This window comes from Calypte anna, chromosome 1, assembly GCF_003957555.1.
Source record: "Calypte anna isolate BGI_N300 chromosome 1, bCalAnn1_v1.p, whole genome shotgun sequence".
NCBI lineage: Eukaryota > Metazoa > Chordata > Aves > Apodiformes > Trochilidae > Calypte > Calypte anna.
The window spans coordinates 50,653,218-50,669,739 of record NC_044244.1 but is presented as its reverse complement, the minus strand read 5'-3'; the positions used below and the strand labels follow the sequence as shown (position 1 = coordinate 50,669,739).

Genomic DNA, 16,522 nt, shown 5'->3' with positions numbered 1-16,522 from the left:
TAGGACCTCGTTGTGCTGGGCAGAGTGGTTGAAGCCAAGGGGGCCTCTGCCACCTCTGGATTCAGGGCAGTGAACGGGGCACTCTTATGTCACAAGGAGCAAACCTGTGGAGGATGGTGAGTGCTTCGTAGCTCCCAGGAGGGAAAACAGATTGTTTCTTGGCTAACTTGTCCCCAGTATTGCAGCAAAGATATTTTGAAAAAAGCAGAGGTTTCCCAGGCAGCACTTCAGCACTCAGATTCACCACAGCATTGGGCTTCCTTGGAGTTGTCACCTTGGGAGCACCAGTGCTCAGCAGCATAGTTTGGTTCAGTAGGGTTTGAGTACCAAGAAGGCCTTTCCAGGAGTTTTTCCAAGACTTAGACAGGGGATGTAGGGAAAAATGTTATGAAATAAATAAAGCAAATGGATTTAATAAGGAGTTGTTTGCCTTTTTGTGTGCAGAACTGCCTCTAAAAGTGAAATGATTGTTTTTGTTTTGTGGGGCTTTTTTTCCTTTCTTTTGCCTAGAAGAAACTAGCCCTCAGGAATTGCGACACCCACCTGGCAGCCAAAAACCATCCCCCGTGGTGAGTGAGCGGCTCCCCCGTGCTGATGTCCCAGGGTGCTCTGGAGCCAAGGTAGTAGTGACTTGGGTGATGTAGGTAATTTGGGCCCCTTTTCTTGACCCATCCCAGTGAGTGCTGCCTCCCATGTTGTGGCAAGGCAGGTAAAAACTTCCCCAGAGTCAGTAGGAAGGTGTTTGCTCCACCTTAATTTTTGTCTGCAACTCCATATATTGCCAGGGTAAACATGGGGTGATCTAGGTTATAGATCCAACAGATGACCATGGAGGCCAATGTCCCACAGTATCTGGGCAGCTACATAACACAGAAGGATGATGGGGTGGAGTAAGCCAGCTTTGTCTTAAAACTAGTGAGGTTCTTTGCTCCTCTCTGCCACTGTCAGAGGCTTTTCCAGATGCACTGTCCTGCCTTTTTCCCGTGTCTTCAGGCTTGGAGTAAAAGAGGAGGATTATCTATGCTTCTCAAGCTTGGAACAAGAATTACTCTTTTAGGTTCCTGACGTCTTTCTGTCTCTGTTACTTCAATGTGGAGCTCTCTGTCCTCAGAGCACCCTGAAGACTCACTGATAAGTGGTTTTTTTTTTTTCCCCTAGGTTGAAATAGGGTTGATAGTCTTCAAATGCATGAGTTGGTTATGATTGAAGAAATAGGAAGGAGTGAAGGGGGCATTTTGTTCTGTGGTTCATGACAGAAAACAGAGGTCCCTTTCCAAGGAAGAAAGAGGCCCATCTTTGAAGTGAACATAACATGCTCTTTGTTATCTTTGAAAAGGTTACATACAGCTCTTTTGGAAATGCAGTTTCAGATATAAATGTTTTGGTGAGAGAGAAAATGAGGAAGTTTTTTAAACAGACTGGAATGGGTCAAGGAATTGGAGAGGTTTCTTACCCACGTGGTTGCAGATCTGAGAGGAGAGATATGTGTACTTTTGCTCAGGTCAGCCTTGGTGGAGTGAGTCACCCAGCTGTGCCCAAAGTCACCGAGCACCTGATGTCCCAGTCGGAACCAGTAATGCCCAACACAGCCCTACTGGTGAAAAACCCCCTGGCATCTACTCATGTCTTCAAACAAGCCTGTCATATCTGCTACCCCAAAACAGGTGATCAGTTTGCTCTGCCACCCAGAGCACTGGTGTGGGTGAGGGTTTGCTTTTCTCTGGGCTGATGGGGTTATTTGCTCCTGCAGGGCCCAAAGCTGGTGATTACACCTATCGGGAAGGCTTGGAGCACAAGTGCAAGCGGGACATCCTGCTGGGCAGGCTGAAGAGCTCAGAAGACAAGACCTGGAAAAGGATCCGTCCTCGCCCAACCAAAACCAACTTTGTAGGATCCTATTACCTCTGCAAAGGTGATCTGGAGGGGATAGGGCTGTCAGTGGCTGGGAAGGGGCTGGATGGTGCATGACAGGGGAGGTTGGGAAGTGACTTCTTGATGGTATGACTTGCTGTCTTGGGGGTCTTCCTGTCCCATCAGTAGTCCATGGACTGGCAGGCAATGAGGTCCTGTGTTGTGGAGAGCAGGCAGCTTTCAAAGTGGTGGAATTGCAAAGGCAAAGTGAGGTGCTGTGCAGAGCCAAGTGCTCAGAGGTGCCCTGTTGGCATGGGCTTTGCTGAGAACCTGCTTCCTGAGCATGTGCCTGCACTAGTCCTGCTCCACCCAGCAGCCTGATGGCAGCAGGGCTGGGGTTCTGCTTAAGGAAAAGCTCTATCTACCTACTCCCGTGCTGCAGCCCATCCCTCCATATGAGCAGGCAATGTGATCAGGCTGGTCCCTGAGTGTCATTACAAAGTATCTGATGAAGTGGGGAGATTGCAAGATCTGTGATAACAGGGATCCTTAGTGATGTGTTGCTAGGAGAACTTAATCTGGATTGGTTTTAAAATGGGTTGATTAAATTGTGGTCTGTCCCCGGCCAGGAACTGAATTTAAAGCAGGCCTCCATTTTGAGACACTTTCCACAACTTAATCTGGATTGGTTTTAAAATGGGTTGATTAAATTGTGGTCTGTCCCCGGCCAGGAACTGAATTTAAAGCAGGCCTCCATTTTGAGACACTTTCCACAACAGATGGCATTACTGAGATTGTCATCATTCAGAAGTTTGCATTAACTTTCCTGAATGTCTTGATGTGGACAAACCTGGGGGGAGAGGTCTTTTCTTTTTTCTTCAACTCTTGTGTTTTCTTGCTTCCAGCTCCTTGTAAAAGTTTGGGCAGTGGGAGGAGAAGAGAGAGAGTTTAGTTTCTGACTGGGCTGCCCTCCCTGTGTGGTGGTGTGTGCTGTTTGTTGCTTTGTAGATATGCTTAACAAGCAGGACTGTAAGTACGGGGATAACTGCACCTTCGCGTACCACCAGGAAGAGATCGACGTGTGGACTGAGGAGAGGAAGGGGACCCTCAACCGTGACCTCCTCTTTGACCCGCTAGGTGGGATCAAGCAGAGCAGCCTCACCATTGCCAAACTCCTCAAGGAACATCAGGGCATCTTCACCTTCCTCTGTGAGGTACAGAGCTGGTGGGAGTCTCCTCAGTATGTATCTGGACCACTGATATATTGGTAGTTGACTCAAGTGATGCGATGGATGGTTATAATTTTTAAAAAGGGAGAGGCAAGCAAGGAGATGTGGTGGTGTGGCCTGTATGTTTAGGGAGGGTATGTTTTGATTGTATAGAGCTTAATGATGGTGACAACAGGGCTGAGTATGGGTAAAAATCAGGGGGAAGGCCAACAATGCAGATATAGTGGGAGTCTGTTACAGACCACCCAACCAAAATGAAGAAGCAGGTGAAATATTCTATAAACAGCTGGGAGAAGTCTCCTAATCATTAGCCCTTGTTCTATGGGGGACTTCAGCTTCTCAGATGTCTGCTGGAAATACAGTACAGCAGAAAGTTAACAGTCTAGGAGATTCCTGGAGTGTGTGGAAGATAACTTCCTGACACACCTGGTGAGTGACCAACTAGGGAAGGCGCCCTGCTGGACCTGCTTGTGAACAGAGAAGGATTTGTGGGTGATGATGGTTGGAGGCCTTCTTGGGCATAGCAATCATGAAATTACAGAGTGCCTAATTGTTGGAGAAGTAAGGAAGGAGGTCAGCAAAACTGATTCCTTGGACTTTGAGAGGGCAGATTCTGGACTGTTCAGGTGGAAAAAAAAGAGTTTATAGCCTTTGGAAGAAGGGGAAGGCAATTCAGGAAGACTACAAGAATGTTGTGATGTTATGCAGGGAAAAAATTTGAAGGCCCAAGGCTAACTAGGACTTATCTGTCTACTGACAATAAAAAATGTTTATATAAATACAGTAGCAACAGAAGGTGAATCTCCATCCTATACTGGATATTGGGAAAAACACAGTGATAAAGGACAGGGAAAAGGCTGAAGTACTTAATGCTGTCTTTGCCTCTGTCTTTAATATTAAGACCAGTTGTCCTCTGGCCACCCAGCCCGCTGAGCTGGAAGTCTGGGACAAGGAGCAGAATGAAGCCCCCATAATCCAAAGAGAACTGGTTACTGACCTGCTGCACTACTCAAGACACACACAAGGCTGGGTGGTATCCATCCAGCAGTACTGAGGGAACCAGTGGAAGTGCTCACCAAGCCTCTTGCCATCATTTACCACCAGTCCTGGCTAACCAGGGGGGTCCCAGTAGACTGGAGACTGGAAAATGTGATGCCCATCTACAAGAAAGGATGGAAGAAAGGTCCAGGAAACTATAGGCCTGTCAGTCTGACCTTGGTACCAGGGAAAGTTATGGAGTAGATTATACTGAGTGCAATCATGTGGTACATTTGGGATAAGCATACAGCCAGGCCCAGTCAGCATGGGTTCATGAAAGGCAGGTCCTGCCTGACTAACCTGATTTCCTTATATGACAAAGTGACCTGCTTAGTCAGTGAGGGAAAGGCTGTGGATATTGTCTACCTAGACTGTAGTAAAGCCTTTGACACCATTTCCCTCATCATTCTCCTGGAGCTACTGGCTGCTCATGGCTTGGATGGGTGTACTCTTCACTGGGTAAAAAACTGTCTGGATGGCCAGGCCCAGAGAGTTATGGTGAATGGAGTTCAATCCAACTGGAGGCTGGGCACGAATGGTGTCCCCTGAGGCTTAGTGTTGGGGCCAGTTCTCTTTAATATCTTTATCAAAGATCTGGATGAGCGTATTGAGTGCACCCTCAGTAAGTTTGCAGATTACACCAGTTTGGGAGTCAGTGATCTGCCTGAGGGTAGAAAAGCTCTACAGAGGGACCTGGACAGGCTGAATGGGTGGGCTGAGGCAAATTATATGAGGTTCAACAATGCCAAATGTTGGGTGCTGCACTTGGGTCACAACAATCCCAGGCAACGCTACAGGCTTGGGTAAGAGTGGCTGGAAAACTGTCAGAGGAAAAGGACCTGTGGATGTTAATTGACAGCTGGCTGAACATGAGCCAGCAGTGTACCCAGGTGGCCAAGAAGGGCATCCTAGCTTGTATCAGGAATAGTGTGGCCAGCAGGACTCGGGAAGTGATTGTGTCCTGTAGGTGGCACTGGTGAGGCCAAACCTCAAGTACTATGTTCAATTTATGGCCTCTCACTACAAGAAATACACTGAGGTGCTGGAATATGTCCCCAGAAGGGTAAAAAAGCTGATGGAAGGGTCTAGAGCACAAGTCTTATGAGTAGCTACTGAGGGAACTGGGGTTGTTTAGCCTGAAGAGAAGGAGGCTGAGGGGAGACCTTACCACACTCTACATCTCCCTGAAAGGAGGTTGTAGCAGGGTGAGGCAGCCTAGCAAAAAGTGATATGATGAGAGGAAATGGCCTTAAGTTGTGCCAGGAGAGATTTAGGTTGGATATTGGGAAAAATTTCTTTCCCAAAAGAGTTGTCAAACACTGAAACAGGTTGTCCAGGGAAGTGGTAGAGTCACCATCCCTGGAGGTATTTAAAAGACATCTACAGATATGATGCTTAGGGACATGGTTTAGTGGTGGACTTGGCAGCATTAGGTTGGGCTTGATGATCTTGAAGGTCTTTTTCAACCTCAATGTTTGTATGATTCTGTATGTTGCAGCCAGTGCCCTGCTCCCAGAAGGGTAGTGAGCAGTGGATGCAGCTGTGTAGGAGAAAGGAGAGGCAGTTTTCCTTCTTAGCACTGTAGCTGAACCAGGTGCATACAGCCTCATGGAATCATCTTCTCTCTTCCTCTGTCTTGAGCTGCTGCTTTGAATTGCAATTTAGCCCCAGCTATTTTAGAAATCAGAACCCAGTAATGGAACAAATTCCCACTTGATGCCTGTTCTGAGCCACTGAACTGATCAGTTGAGGATTGGCTTGCACCATTTTGATGCACTGCAGCAGACACTCCCCCACAAGGGCAGTGGTACATGTAAAGGAACATTTCTTTTCTGTGAGCTGGCTATTCTTTTATTTCTCCCCATCTTTTCCCCCTTGTTCTTGCTCTGTGGGGTAACTTGGAAAGAATATGTGGCTCTGACCAAAATTTTTCCAACCACAATGGAAAATACTGTTGAGAGTAAGCCAAAAAATGTTGTCCAGAAGTTTTTCCAAAAATTTGCTTGCTTTATTTTAAAGCCCTACCACAAAGTTTTCACCAGGCTTCTTCTAACTCTGAACATTAGAATAGACTGGCTGTGATTCTTCTTCCCCTTTCAAGTGAAGTGGCTCTGGTTCACTGCTCTGCAAGATTTTCCCAGCATGCTAATTCTTCTCTTCTCAGATTTGCTTTGACAGCAAACCCCGGATTATCAGCAAGGGGACCAAGGACACACCATCTGTCTGCTCCAACCTTTCTGCCAAACACAGTTTCCATGACAACAAGTGAGTGAACATTTTTGTGCTTATGGGAGCAATCTCACAAGTCCATCCAGTTTAACTCCAGGGCCCTGATCTATCTCTCTCTTTCTTTCTTTCTTTCTTTCTTTCTTTCTTTCTTTCTTTCTTTCTTTCTTTCTTTCTTTCTTTCTTTCTTTCTTTCTTTCTTTCTTTCTTTCTTTCTTTCTTTCTTTCTTTCTTTCTTTCTTTCTTTCTTTCTTTCTTTCTTTCTTTCTTTCTTTCTTTCTTTCTTTCTTTCTTTCTTTCTTTCTTTCTTTCTTTCTCTCTTTCTTTCTTTCTCTCTTTCTTTCTTTCTCTCTTTCTTTCTTTCTTTCTTTCTTTCTTTCTCTCTTTCTTTCTTTCTCTCTTTCTTTCTTTCTTTCTTTCTTTCTTTCTTTCTTCTTTCTTTCTTTCTTTCTTTCTTTCTTTCTTTTCTTTCTTTCTTTCTTTCTTTCTTTCTTTCTTTCTTTCTTTCTTTTCTTTCTTTCTTTCTTCTTTCTTTCTTCTTTCTTTCTTTCTTTCTTTCTTTTCTTTCTTTCTTTCTTTCTTTCTTTCTTTTCTTTCTTCTTTCTTTCTTTCTTTCTTTCTTTCTTTCTTTCTTTCTTTCTTTCTTCTTCCTTCCTTCCTTCCTTCCTTCCTTCCTTCCTTCCTTCCTTCCTTCCTTCCTTCCTTCCTTCCTTCCTTCCTTCCTTCCTTCCTTCCTTCCTTCCTTTCTTCCTTTCTTCCTTTCTTTCTTCCTTCCTTCCTTCCTTCCTTCCTTCCTTCCTTCCTTCCTTCCTTTCTTTCTTTCTTTCTTTCTTTCTTTCTTTCTTTCTTTCTTTCTTTCTTTCTTTCTTTCTTTCTTTCTTTCTTTCTTTTCTTTCTTTCTTTCTTTTCTTTCTTTCTTTCTTTCTTTCTTTCTTCTTTCTTTCTTTCTTTTCTTTCTTTCTTTCTTTCTTTCTTTCTTTCTTTCTTTCTTTCTTTCTTCTTTCTTTCTTTCTTTCTTTCTTTCTTTCTTTCTTCTTTCTTTCTTTTCTTTCTTTCTTTCTTTTCTTTCTTTTCTTTCTTTCTTTCTTTTCTTTCTTTCTTTCTTTTTCTTTCCTCCCCATGGGTTCCAATTGTAGGACCGTTCAAAGCATGATAAATAGCGTTGCATGCTTCACCCTGTGTGTTTGGTTCTGGTGCTGAGGGACTTCAGGCATCAGCAAAACCCTCTGGAGTCAGCCTAAGTTTTCCATTGACTTAATTTGCCTTGCAGTTTGGCCTTCACATAAAGGTCAAACTGAAGAGCCTGTAGCTCAGCATCCTGCCTCTGGCTGGTAATGAATATTTGGGAATGAATATTTGGGAAAACAAACATAAGAAACATGTCAAGTACACAGTAAGACAACCCTTTCTGGTGCCTGGCAACCTGAGACTTAGAGACTTGCTGAACCAGAGGAATTGGTATCTTTGCTATGTATTTTGAAATGCGTCTGATCTCTGAACTTAAGCATAGCATCACCCGTGGGCTGAGGAGACTGAAAATACTTACCTAGGGTTGATAGGGTGGGAAGGCAGGGGTTTGGTGTTACCTGTGGGAGTCTTTGTCCCCCGGAGTTGATTTTCCACGTCCTTTTCCTGTTGAATGTCTGAAAGTCACATGTAAGGAGAAGGAGGTGAATATTTGACCCTCTGGTGCTTTCTATTCCTTTGGCCTGGCTGCAGGTGTCTGGTCCACATTGTGCGTTCCACCTCCCTGAAGTACTCCAAGATCCGCCAGTTCCAGGAGCACTTCCAGTTCGATGTGTGCCGACACGAGGTGCGCTACGGCTGCCTGCGCGAGGACAGCTGCCACTTCGCTCACAGTTTCATCGAGCTCAAGGTTTGGCTGCTGCAGCAATATTCAGGTGAGTGTGACCTGGTGCAGGGCTGGTGCTGTGTACAGCTGAGCTTCCTCCAGTGTGTGCCCAGGACTGGTTTAGAGGAGAAGAAGAAGATTTGAGGAGTACTGAGAAGTTGTCACTTGTGGTTGCATGCACTTAGTCTTCTCAGGAACAGAGGAAAAAGGGCTGAGGTGTTCTGTGAGATGATTTAGCCCTTTACATGTGCTACTAATTTGCAGACCAGGAAGCCTTTCCCTTTGGGCCAACTACATAATTTAAAATGATTATCAGATAGGGCTGAATCCCCAAAGATGTAAACTCAAAGGAAGGCTTATGCATCTCTGGTTTCTCTAAACAAGTTCACCAACAGTGGGAAATTACAAGATACTTCATGTTTCCCAAAAAGGCTTTGATGACATGCCTCTGAAGAGGCTACTGGAGAAATTACATTTAGGTCACTCATAATGACACTGCCACGTCTGGCATTTTCATTCCCCTCTCTGTGACATGTTGGAGGGTTTTTTTTGCTGCTTTCCTGTCAACCAAGTAGGTCCTGGTCCACCTGCAGTGCTATCTACATCTTTTTTTACCACAGGGTCATGTTTAGTGCAGGACCCATGAAGGCAGTACTTCAGAGAGGAGACGTTATTTATGTTTCTTACCATTTTTATGATGTAATTGGGGGCAGTGTCTTTAATTCACTGTTCAGGCGCCTTGTCACCATTGTTCGCTGGCTTGACTTGGCTCGTGAGGGACAGTGATGAACAAATAGCACACTGTGGTAAATGCCATCTTTTAGTCTTCCCAGTTGCCAACAGAAAATGAAAAAATTGCACTAGTTTCTAAGACAACACGTTGCCTTTGAGCTGTAGTCCACTACTGCTGCCCTGCATGCTTATCATACTGCCCATAGTGCTCTGAGTACTCTTTATACTCAAGCACCTTGCTCTTTTTCTCCACCCCATTGTTGGTTTATTTTTGTTGTGTTTATTTTTAAAAAAAAAAAAGTTTCTTTGCCTCCCTCCTTCCTCCCTCTCTCCCTCTTTCTTTCTCTTCAGCCTAGAGAAGAAATAGTTAGACTGATTTTTGCATCTTGCCTTTTCTACTTGAAGATGTGACTTCCTAAGGGGAAGCTGGGGGGATGAACAAGCTTTTAAACAAGAGTTTAACTGAAGAGGTGGTCAGTAAACCTTGTGCTTATTCCATCTTTTACAACAATGAGAGAGACATCATTTTTTTCTTGTTTGTTTTTTGTTTGGATGAATGGGTTTTTTTTTTTCCTTTGTTTTTTAATTTTTTCCCTGCAGGGCTGTATATATAAGCCTGTTTTCCTTATGAGTTCGCCTTCCCAGAGCAGTATTTTATTACCTCTTTTAAGTGTAGTCCTCATTATGGAATCAGAGAAAGGTAGTTGTTGCCACTCTCTGGGAATGCTTTAGCTTTGGAGGCAAAGCTTGATTTGGACACCATTTGCTTGGCAGGAATAGGAAGGAGGCATCATTCATAGCAGCGTGCATTTGAAACCAGAGGGCTGCTGCATTTCACAGCTATTTGAGCTTTTAGAGAGCTTGTGGCTTTGTTCATGGAATTAAGGGATTGTGTTAGTGGAGTAAAGGTTCCTTAAATGTGAAAATGTGGACAGGCTTTTCACAGACACCTCGCTGTCTTCATCAGCGGAAAGCATGGAGTCTTTGTTCTCATGAGTGATGTTGCAAAAGATGCTGAAATGTTGTAAGTAATCAAAACGTGGGCCTTTTTGTTCCCATATTATCTCTTCAAGCTTTGCAGAGCTGGTATATTGGTAAAATTACTTTCATGTTTGGGAGGGGTATTTTTTCCCAACCACCACATTTCTAGATAGAACTGTTGACTTAGTTCAGATATCTGGGACTGGAAGAAAGCAGTCACTTGCTAAGAACTTCATTTAAAGTTCATTCTTCTGACAAGAGCTGTGTATGTTTCTTCTGTTGGTTCTGCACCTCAAGGACCACAGTAGGAGTGTGCAGAATGGAGAAGATGGGAGCTGCGTCAGCCCTTCCTTGGCCAGGTCCAGGGCAGCATGTTAACTTTTTGCTGTGGTTTTCCCAGCTTTATAGTTTTTGTCTTCAAAGTACATGTGTCCAGCCCTGGAATATTTGCAGGGAAGTTGCTGCAAGAGAAGAGGGAGTTGCTGTTTTTCTAACTCTACACCATTACTTCTGGGATTGATCATTAAGGAGAAAATTCATGAACAGCCCTGATCTGGGGGTAGTACGAGCTATGCAGCAGCTGGTAGTTCCCTGGTGATGTTCCCTGAAGGCTCTTCATCCCATCCAAGCCCTGTGCAAACAGCAGTACTGTTGCCTGGCAGGGAGCTGGACAGCCACAATCATAGATGGGGAAACTGAAGTCAGGAATGCTGTAACTTACCCAAGTTACACACAGCCTGAGCTGAGAGGAAAACTTGTGTTTGCCAGCCTTTAAGTTCTGGAACATGCTGGCTCCCAGATCAAAGATCATGTCCATGTGGCATGCCTGCAGAACACCTCACTTCAGTAATAAAAACCACAGGCAAAAGTGAAGCCAGTGGTTTTGCAGCCTCCCTGTGCTGGGGTGCTGCATCAAGGCCATCCTTGACACTACACTTGTAGTTAGCTGTCCATTTTAAGATATTTGCTTCAGTTTGTTGCAGCAGTTATCCTGCGTCTCTATAGCACTTAAATAACATGGCTTTTTTGTAATAAGCCCTCACATAAACCAGACAGTTCCTGCTATTACATACTTTTCCCTTACTGTTTAGCACTCTGAGAACTGTAGTGCCCATCTAGCTGGTTAGAGCTGGCACAGGCTGTTCTCTCACCACTTAAGCTGAACAGGAGCTAATTCCTTAGATAAAGTCTGACCAACTCTTTCTTATTGTCTGATGTTGCATTTCTGAATCCTGAAACCGTGCAGATCTTTCCTTGCTGGTTACATATTTGCAGTTGTTCCTTGGTTGGATTTGCATTTGATGTTTTTCTGTGTTGAATTTCAACTCTTCATTTATTGATTTATGGCAAGCCCCCACAACTTGAAATGTGTAACAGGCTAATTAGTCTCAGCAGGGATTAGGTGAGACTTCAGGAGTCTTGAAGATGCAATATGCCTCAGTGGGATATCTGTGATCTTCCGAGCTAGTGGCAAAAACTCCCAATGAGCCCTATCATAAAAACTCCTGCATTCCCTCCCTCCTTCTCTTCTCTTGGCCAAAGCAGGATAGCTCAGTCCTGTCTCCTTTTGTTCCCAGGAATGACCCATGAAGATATCGTTCAGGAATCAAAGAACTACTGGCAGCAGATGGAAGCACATGCCAGCAAACCAGCCAACAGCATGGTAAGTATAAGTAAGGTGCATTGAGGGCTTGCAGTCTGGCTTTGGTTACAACTGTTCTAGCATATTCTTTCTTATCCTCCCACTGCTGTGCTTGACAGCCAGGTAGACCAGGCTGGCTGAGGAGGAGGACAGCTGAGAGCTTTCTTGGTTGCAGTGCTCGTGATGAACTTTGTGCCTTGTTTTGCAGCTTTGTTGTCTGCTGGTTTTGGTGGTGGTATGAAGCCTCTGGAGCTGGGAAGGCAATGCATAGAGAAGGGCAATTTCTGTGACACCTTACAAGTGGTATCAGGAGACTTTGGGGACCATGGCCACACAAGTTGGGGAGCAAAAGTGTCCTGCTGCCCTTTAGTGGCCAAGGGATGATACAGCAGTTTGAAGGACTCTTAGAAAGTGACTCATGACCCACAGGACTGTTCTAAACATGGGAGTAGGTAGAACTTGCAGCTCAGGGGGCTTTTGAGACTGGGCAGAGATCTTAGCGGAACTTTGCCAAAAGGAGACTGTGAGTTTTGCCTCTCCTTGTGCCACCAGTCTCTCAGTGTGGGAGAAGGTGCCTCTACCTGCACCCTCTATCACTGACAAGAGCTTTCCCTGTAGAGGTGTGTTGTAAGCAATGGGCACCTCTTTGTTTGCTTCCTTCCAACCTGTTGGCTACAGATGGTGCTGCCTTATCCTTTTTTTTCCTCCAGGGGAGTGTTCTGTGGTATAGCGGAAGAACCCAACCAGTGAAGAAGATTCCCCAGCCCAGCCCTGAGGTTGAAATAAGTCAGTTTTGCCTTTAGAACAGGGAGGTTTTGTTCTTTAATTCCTTTCAGTACATATCTCTGATGAGATGAGAAACTTCATGCCTCCTAGCAATCTCTCAGCCATAGGAGCAATTCTCTGTCATGCAAAATGTTGGAGAAAGTGTTGTGAATCCTTTTTGTTCCTACTTGACAGCTTGCTTTCCCCTTATGGAGATCTGAGCTTGCCACCCCTTGGCCTGGGCCTTACTGTCAAAGCTTCACCTTTGTCTGGGACCTCTCACTCTGGAGTTCCCCTGCACTGAGTGCAGCCTGTGCAGCCTGCAGAGGTCCTCTAGAGGAAAAGGATCTGAATCATTCACGTGGTGTGTAGCAGCTTTTTTTGGCTAGCTTCCTGGCCAACAGAAGTGTTCTGAAGGCTGTAGGTCACTGATGGTAGGGAAAAGTAGGTCTGGTGGGCATGGACTATCGCAACAGGAAAGATGCAGGTGGCTGCACTGATGTTTGCAGTGGGCTCTGTGTCCACCTATAATACTGGTTATGCTGCGTGAGATGGAGTCAGGAGTTACTCAGCAAGATACCTGTGCAGCCCTTTCTGTTGTGGTCTGAAATGTCTGGGGGAGACGGATGGGAAGCAGCAGTTAGGCCTCTGGGAAGTGGAGAGGACAAGTTTCCACAGCCTGTATGATATGAGAACTGAGCTTGAATAATCTCAATCGTGTCTGCAGGCAGAGCTGTCTGTGATCTCTTTCTTCCAGGTGTGAGGATAGAAGAAGCTGTCTGCATCAGTAGGGGAAACTATGTGTGATTTTGCAGCAGTTTGTGACAGTAGCTGAACTTACATCAGCAATCCCTGCCCCAGGGAGAGTGAAGGCTAGTGACTGGTTCTGTCCTGCCTGCTGTGGGTCTGCCTGCATTTTCCCAAAACCTCTGTCTTGTCAGTCTCTGTGCATAGTCTGGGGATAAAAAAGGATTGATGAACAGCTGGTTTCCTGTAAGCATTGCACATGCAAATTCACTTTTATCTGCAGGCGCTGCTGTTGGAAGAGTGAGTTGTTCAGCAAGTATGGTCAGAACTGGCCCCTGAAACAAGTGGGATCTGAATGTTGAACAAGGGTTTTGTTTCCGGCTGTTGGGCTTTGCAGGGGCCAGAAGTTAAAAGAAACACCAACACCTGCTACATCAGTTGTCAGGGTATGGACAGAGACCTGCAGTTTCTGGGCCTTGAGGGTAGTGGTGTAAGGACTGATGACCAATGGCAAAGTCTGTCTGTGCCCCAGAAATGCCTGTCACTGAACTGGACTTCACTCTCCACCCTTCCAGGGCATCAGTTTCTGCAGAGGCGAAGCAGCAGCATTATTGGTACCATCAGAATGTGTGTACCAGCAGCACCTTCAGTTGTCTGTAAGGACGGTCAGCCTGGCACTGGCTCTGTGCAGGGAGACAGAGTTAAGTCAGTCAGAGTTACGTGTTTGCTACAGCAAACCACTGCTGCGGCATCAGCATATAGTCAGCCAGAGGGCTGTGCTCCAGATGCTGGCTTGCTGCCAAGGACCCTGGAGGCAGGACTAATGTATCTGTTGAGAGATGTTTACTTTTGCCATTATTTTCTCCCATCCAAGCAGGCTAAAGTGACTCAGCTTTCTCAGCATCCTTCCAGTTTTCCAAGTTGGCTGCCTGGCAAAGACAACTTCCCAGGAGTGCTGTAAAAGCAGACCCCTCCTTCCCACCATCCCGTGTGATAGATGCTCCCCCCAGTGCCCTCTGGTCAGCGGAAGCAAAGTCTCTCCCAGGGATTTTGCTGCAGTCTTGTCACAGCTGCCAGTTGGACACAGTTAAGTGGCTGGGGCTATCCAGTTGTGCAGAAAAAAGGCAGGCAGCATACAGGGACCCAGCAGCTGTGACGATACAGACCAGGAGACTTAGCAAGAAATGGAAGATGAAGATAGGCTGCTTGTTAAATGCCTGCCAGGATTCTCACACTTGGCCCCACAAATCTGGCCCCACAGAGGCTGAACCTAGTGGGTGCAGATTGAAGAGGCAGTCAGCAGGAGAGACTGTTGTAGGTAGCTGCATGTCCTCACATCACATCCCTAGGAATTTAGGGGGGTTTAGCTCTCAATCTTCTGTTGGTTTTGGGTTTTTTAGGGCTATTCTGCTTTTACTAAGCTAACCAGCTGCAAAACCCCTGTAAAAACTGGACTCGGAATTGGCAATTTAAGCATGGAGAGGAAAGGAAGGTCTCAGTGGGTACTTGCAGCTAAGTACAGCTCACTTGGTTAGGTGGCTGAGTAACCAGGGCTCCTTGTATAGTTCCTTAAGGCATGTGGCTCCTCCAGAGAGCATTTCAGTATCCCTGAGAAGGGTTCCTGAAGTTGGGAGACATGAGTAGCTGTGCTGGGGCTATTTTCTGCAAAGCCTGAATTGGAGAGCTGTTGTGCCAAAGACTTTTATTTATTTGGTTGCCATGGTGCATAGCTAACACTATATTGTCTGGCTTCAGAATAAGGGGTGGTGCCATAGCTCCAGGCACTTTTGCCTGGCTTCATCTGCTGGAGCCTCATGTGATACTAATTTCCACACTGTTGGTTATCAGCAGCCTGCCAGGTATGTGTCTTGCCTTTACAAATACAGTCATGTAGTAGCAACAGCAGCAGCTTTAATTTTTCACTTGGTTTCTAATCCCCTGGGAGAATACATGCCCGCTGGATTGACCAGCCGTTTGCACGCCTCTGATGAAGAAATGCACAGAGCTTTTTTTGGTTAAGATTTTGTGGGAAATAAAGTCTGGATCAGCAGGATTACCTGAGAAATCATTACTTGTTTTCTGATCTGTTGCACCTTCTCAATTTTTTTTTTTTTTTTGCTGGGCCAGTAGAGTTGAGCCAAGCTTGCTGGATGTGCTGAGAGATCTGTCATCTGGAAGATTATATGGCAGCTAATGTGGAGCTGATAAAAAGAAATATGCCAGTGGTGCTATTTTGTTACCTTAGGCCTATAGGTTTGTTGGGCCAGTGGCCAGCTGTAGTGTCATATCCATTGGAGAAAAGTACTGTTCTGAGGCCTTCTCATGTCTGAGAGGGAGACACCTGGCTGCCTTTGGTGATATCCAAGGTCTCAACGCTGCTCATCCCACAGCCAGCTGCTTTGATGTGTTCTTGGTGGTCACCAGCACTGACGAAAGCTGACAGATGAACAAGTCATGTGCTGGATGCCACCAGAAAGGCCATATTGCAGGTGAATAGGCTGGAATCTCTGCTGCTTTTCAAGATGGTTCTCTGGAAGGGTCCTTTTGCTGAGACTAGAGGACTGATGGCCTCTTGAAGTCAGCGCTGGCAGACATAGCTGTGGCAGACATACCTATGGTCAGCTTTTCACTGAAACAGAGAACCTTTTATATGTGAGCTTTGCTTCTTTGAAAGCCTAGGTCTGGAGGATGCAGAGTAGTAGTCAGAGGCTTATGTGGCATTTCCTGGGAGATGCTTTCATTCCACACTGCCTGTTCTTGCTTTTTTCCCTTTTCACACAGGGTCTGTGCTGTAGCTAATGAATCACTGTCAGAAGTCTGCTCCTTGGGGACGTGGCTTGCCTGACTGCTTATTGTTAGATTCTCTGGGTTAGAAGTCATAGAAACATAGAATGGTTTGGGTTGGAAGTGACCTTAAAGATCATGTGGTTCCACGCCAGCTGCATGGGCAGAGACACCTCCCACTAGACCAGGTTGATCAAAGCACCATCGGACCTGGCTTTGGGCTTCACAGTCATCTTGATGACCAGGATGTTCTCTCCAGCTCTCACACAGTCCCATGTCCAGGGCAACTGGCATTCAGATAGGTTTGGTTTTTTGGTTTGAAAGTTACCTGGAGACACCAGTCTCATCTTCCAGTGGAGATACAGAGTGCAAAGGGCTTTCCAAAGATATGCTTAGAAAACATGAAGCAACAGTGAGATGGGACTGGCTTTTTTTCCTCCAGAGTCTGCTAGTCATAATCCTGAAACAGCCTTCTCATGGGGACAGGTAGAAAGTCAATGAAGTGAAGTGGCTGAAAGGAGGTGATCTGTACACATTGACAGTTGTACCTTTGTGCAGAGGTCCTGACTGACTGCCTGTGAAACCCAGTGCAAGAGAACTGTGAGAGATGGAAACTTGCCCAGAAACAGCTTGGAAGGGTATCAAGATGACCCAGCTTTGACTTCAGTGTGTCGA

At 45.6% G+C, this 16,522-nt stretch overlaps 1 protein-coding gene across 8 annotated transcripts in view; it reads left to right on the top strand.

Moving 5' to 3' along the window:
* ZC3H7B (zinc finger CCCH-type containing 7B) overlaps positions 1 to 16,522 on the top strand; it is a 52,871-nt gene that overhangs the window by 24,694 nt on the left and 11,655 nt on the right. For 2 of the 8 annotated variants that reach the window (XM_030463207.1, XM_030462914.1), the window contains exons 11-17: positions 514 to 623; positions 1,502 to 1,664; positions 1,751 to 1,912; positions 2,860 to 3,065; positions 6,283 to 6,383; positions 8,064 to 8,245; positions 11,487 to 11,572. In XM_030463207.1, the coding sequence (XP_030319067.1) occupies positions 514 to 623; positions 1,502 to 1,664; positions 1,751 to 1,912; positions 2,860 to 3,065; positions 6,283 to 6,383; positions 8,064 to 8,245; positions 11,487 to 11,572 (1,010 nt within the window). Of the gene's footprint in view, positions 1 to 510; positions 624 to 1,501; positions 1,665 to 1,750; positions 1,913 to 2,859; positions 3,066 to 6,282; positions 6,384 to 8,063; positions 8,246 to 11,486; positions 11,573 to 16,522 lie in introns of all 8 variants that reach the window. The other 6 variants (XM_030462838.1, XM_030462691.1, XM_030462995.1 and 3 more) reach the window with 5 other exon arrangements.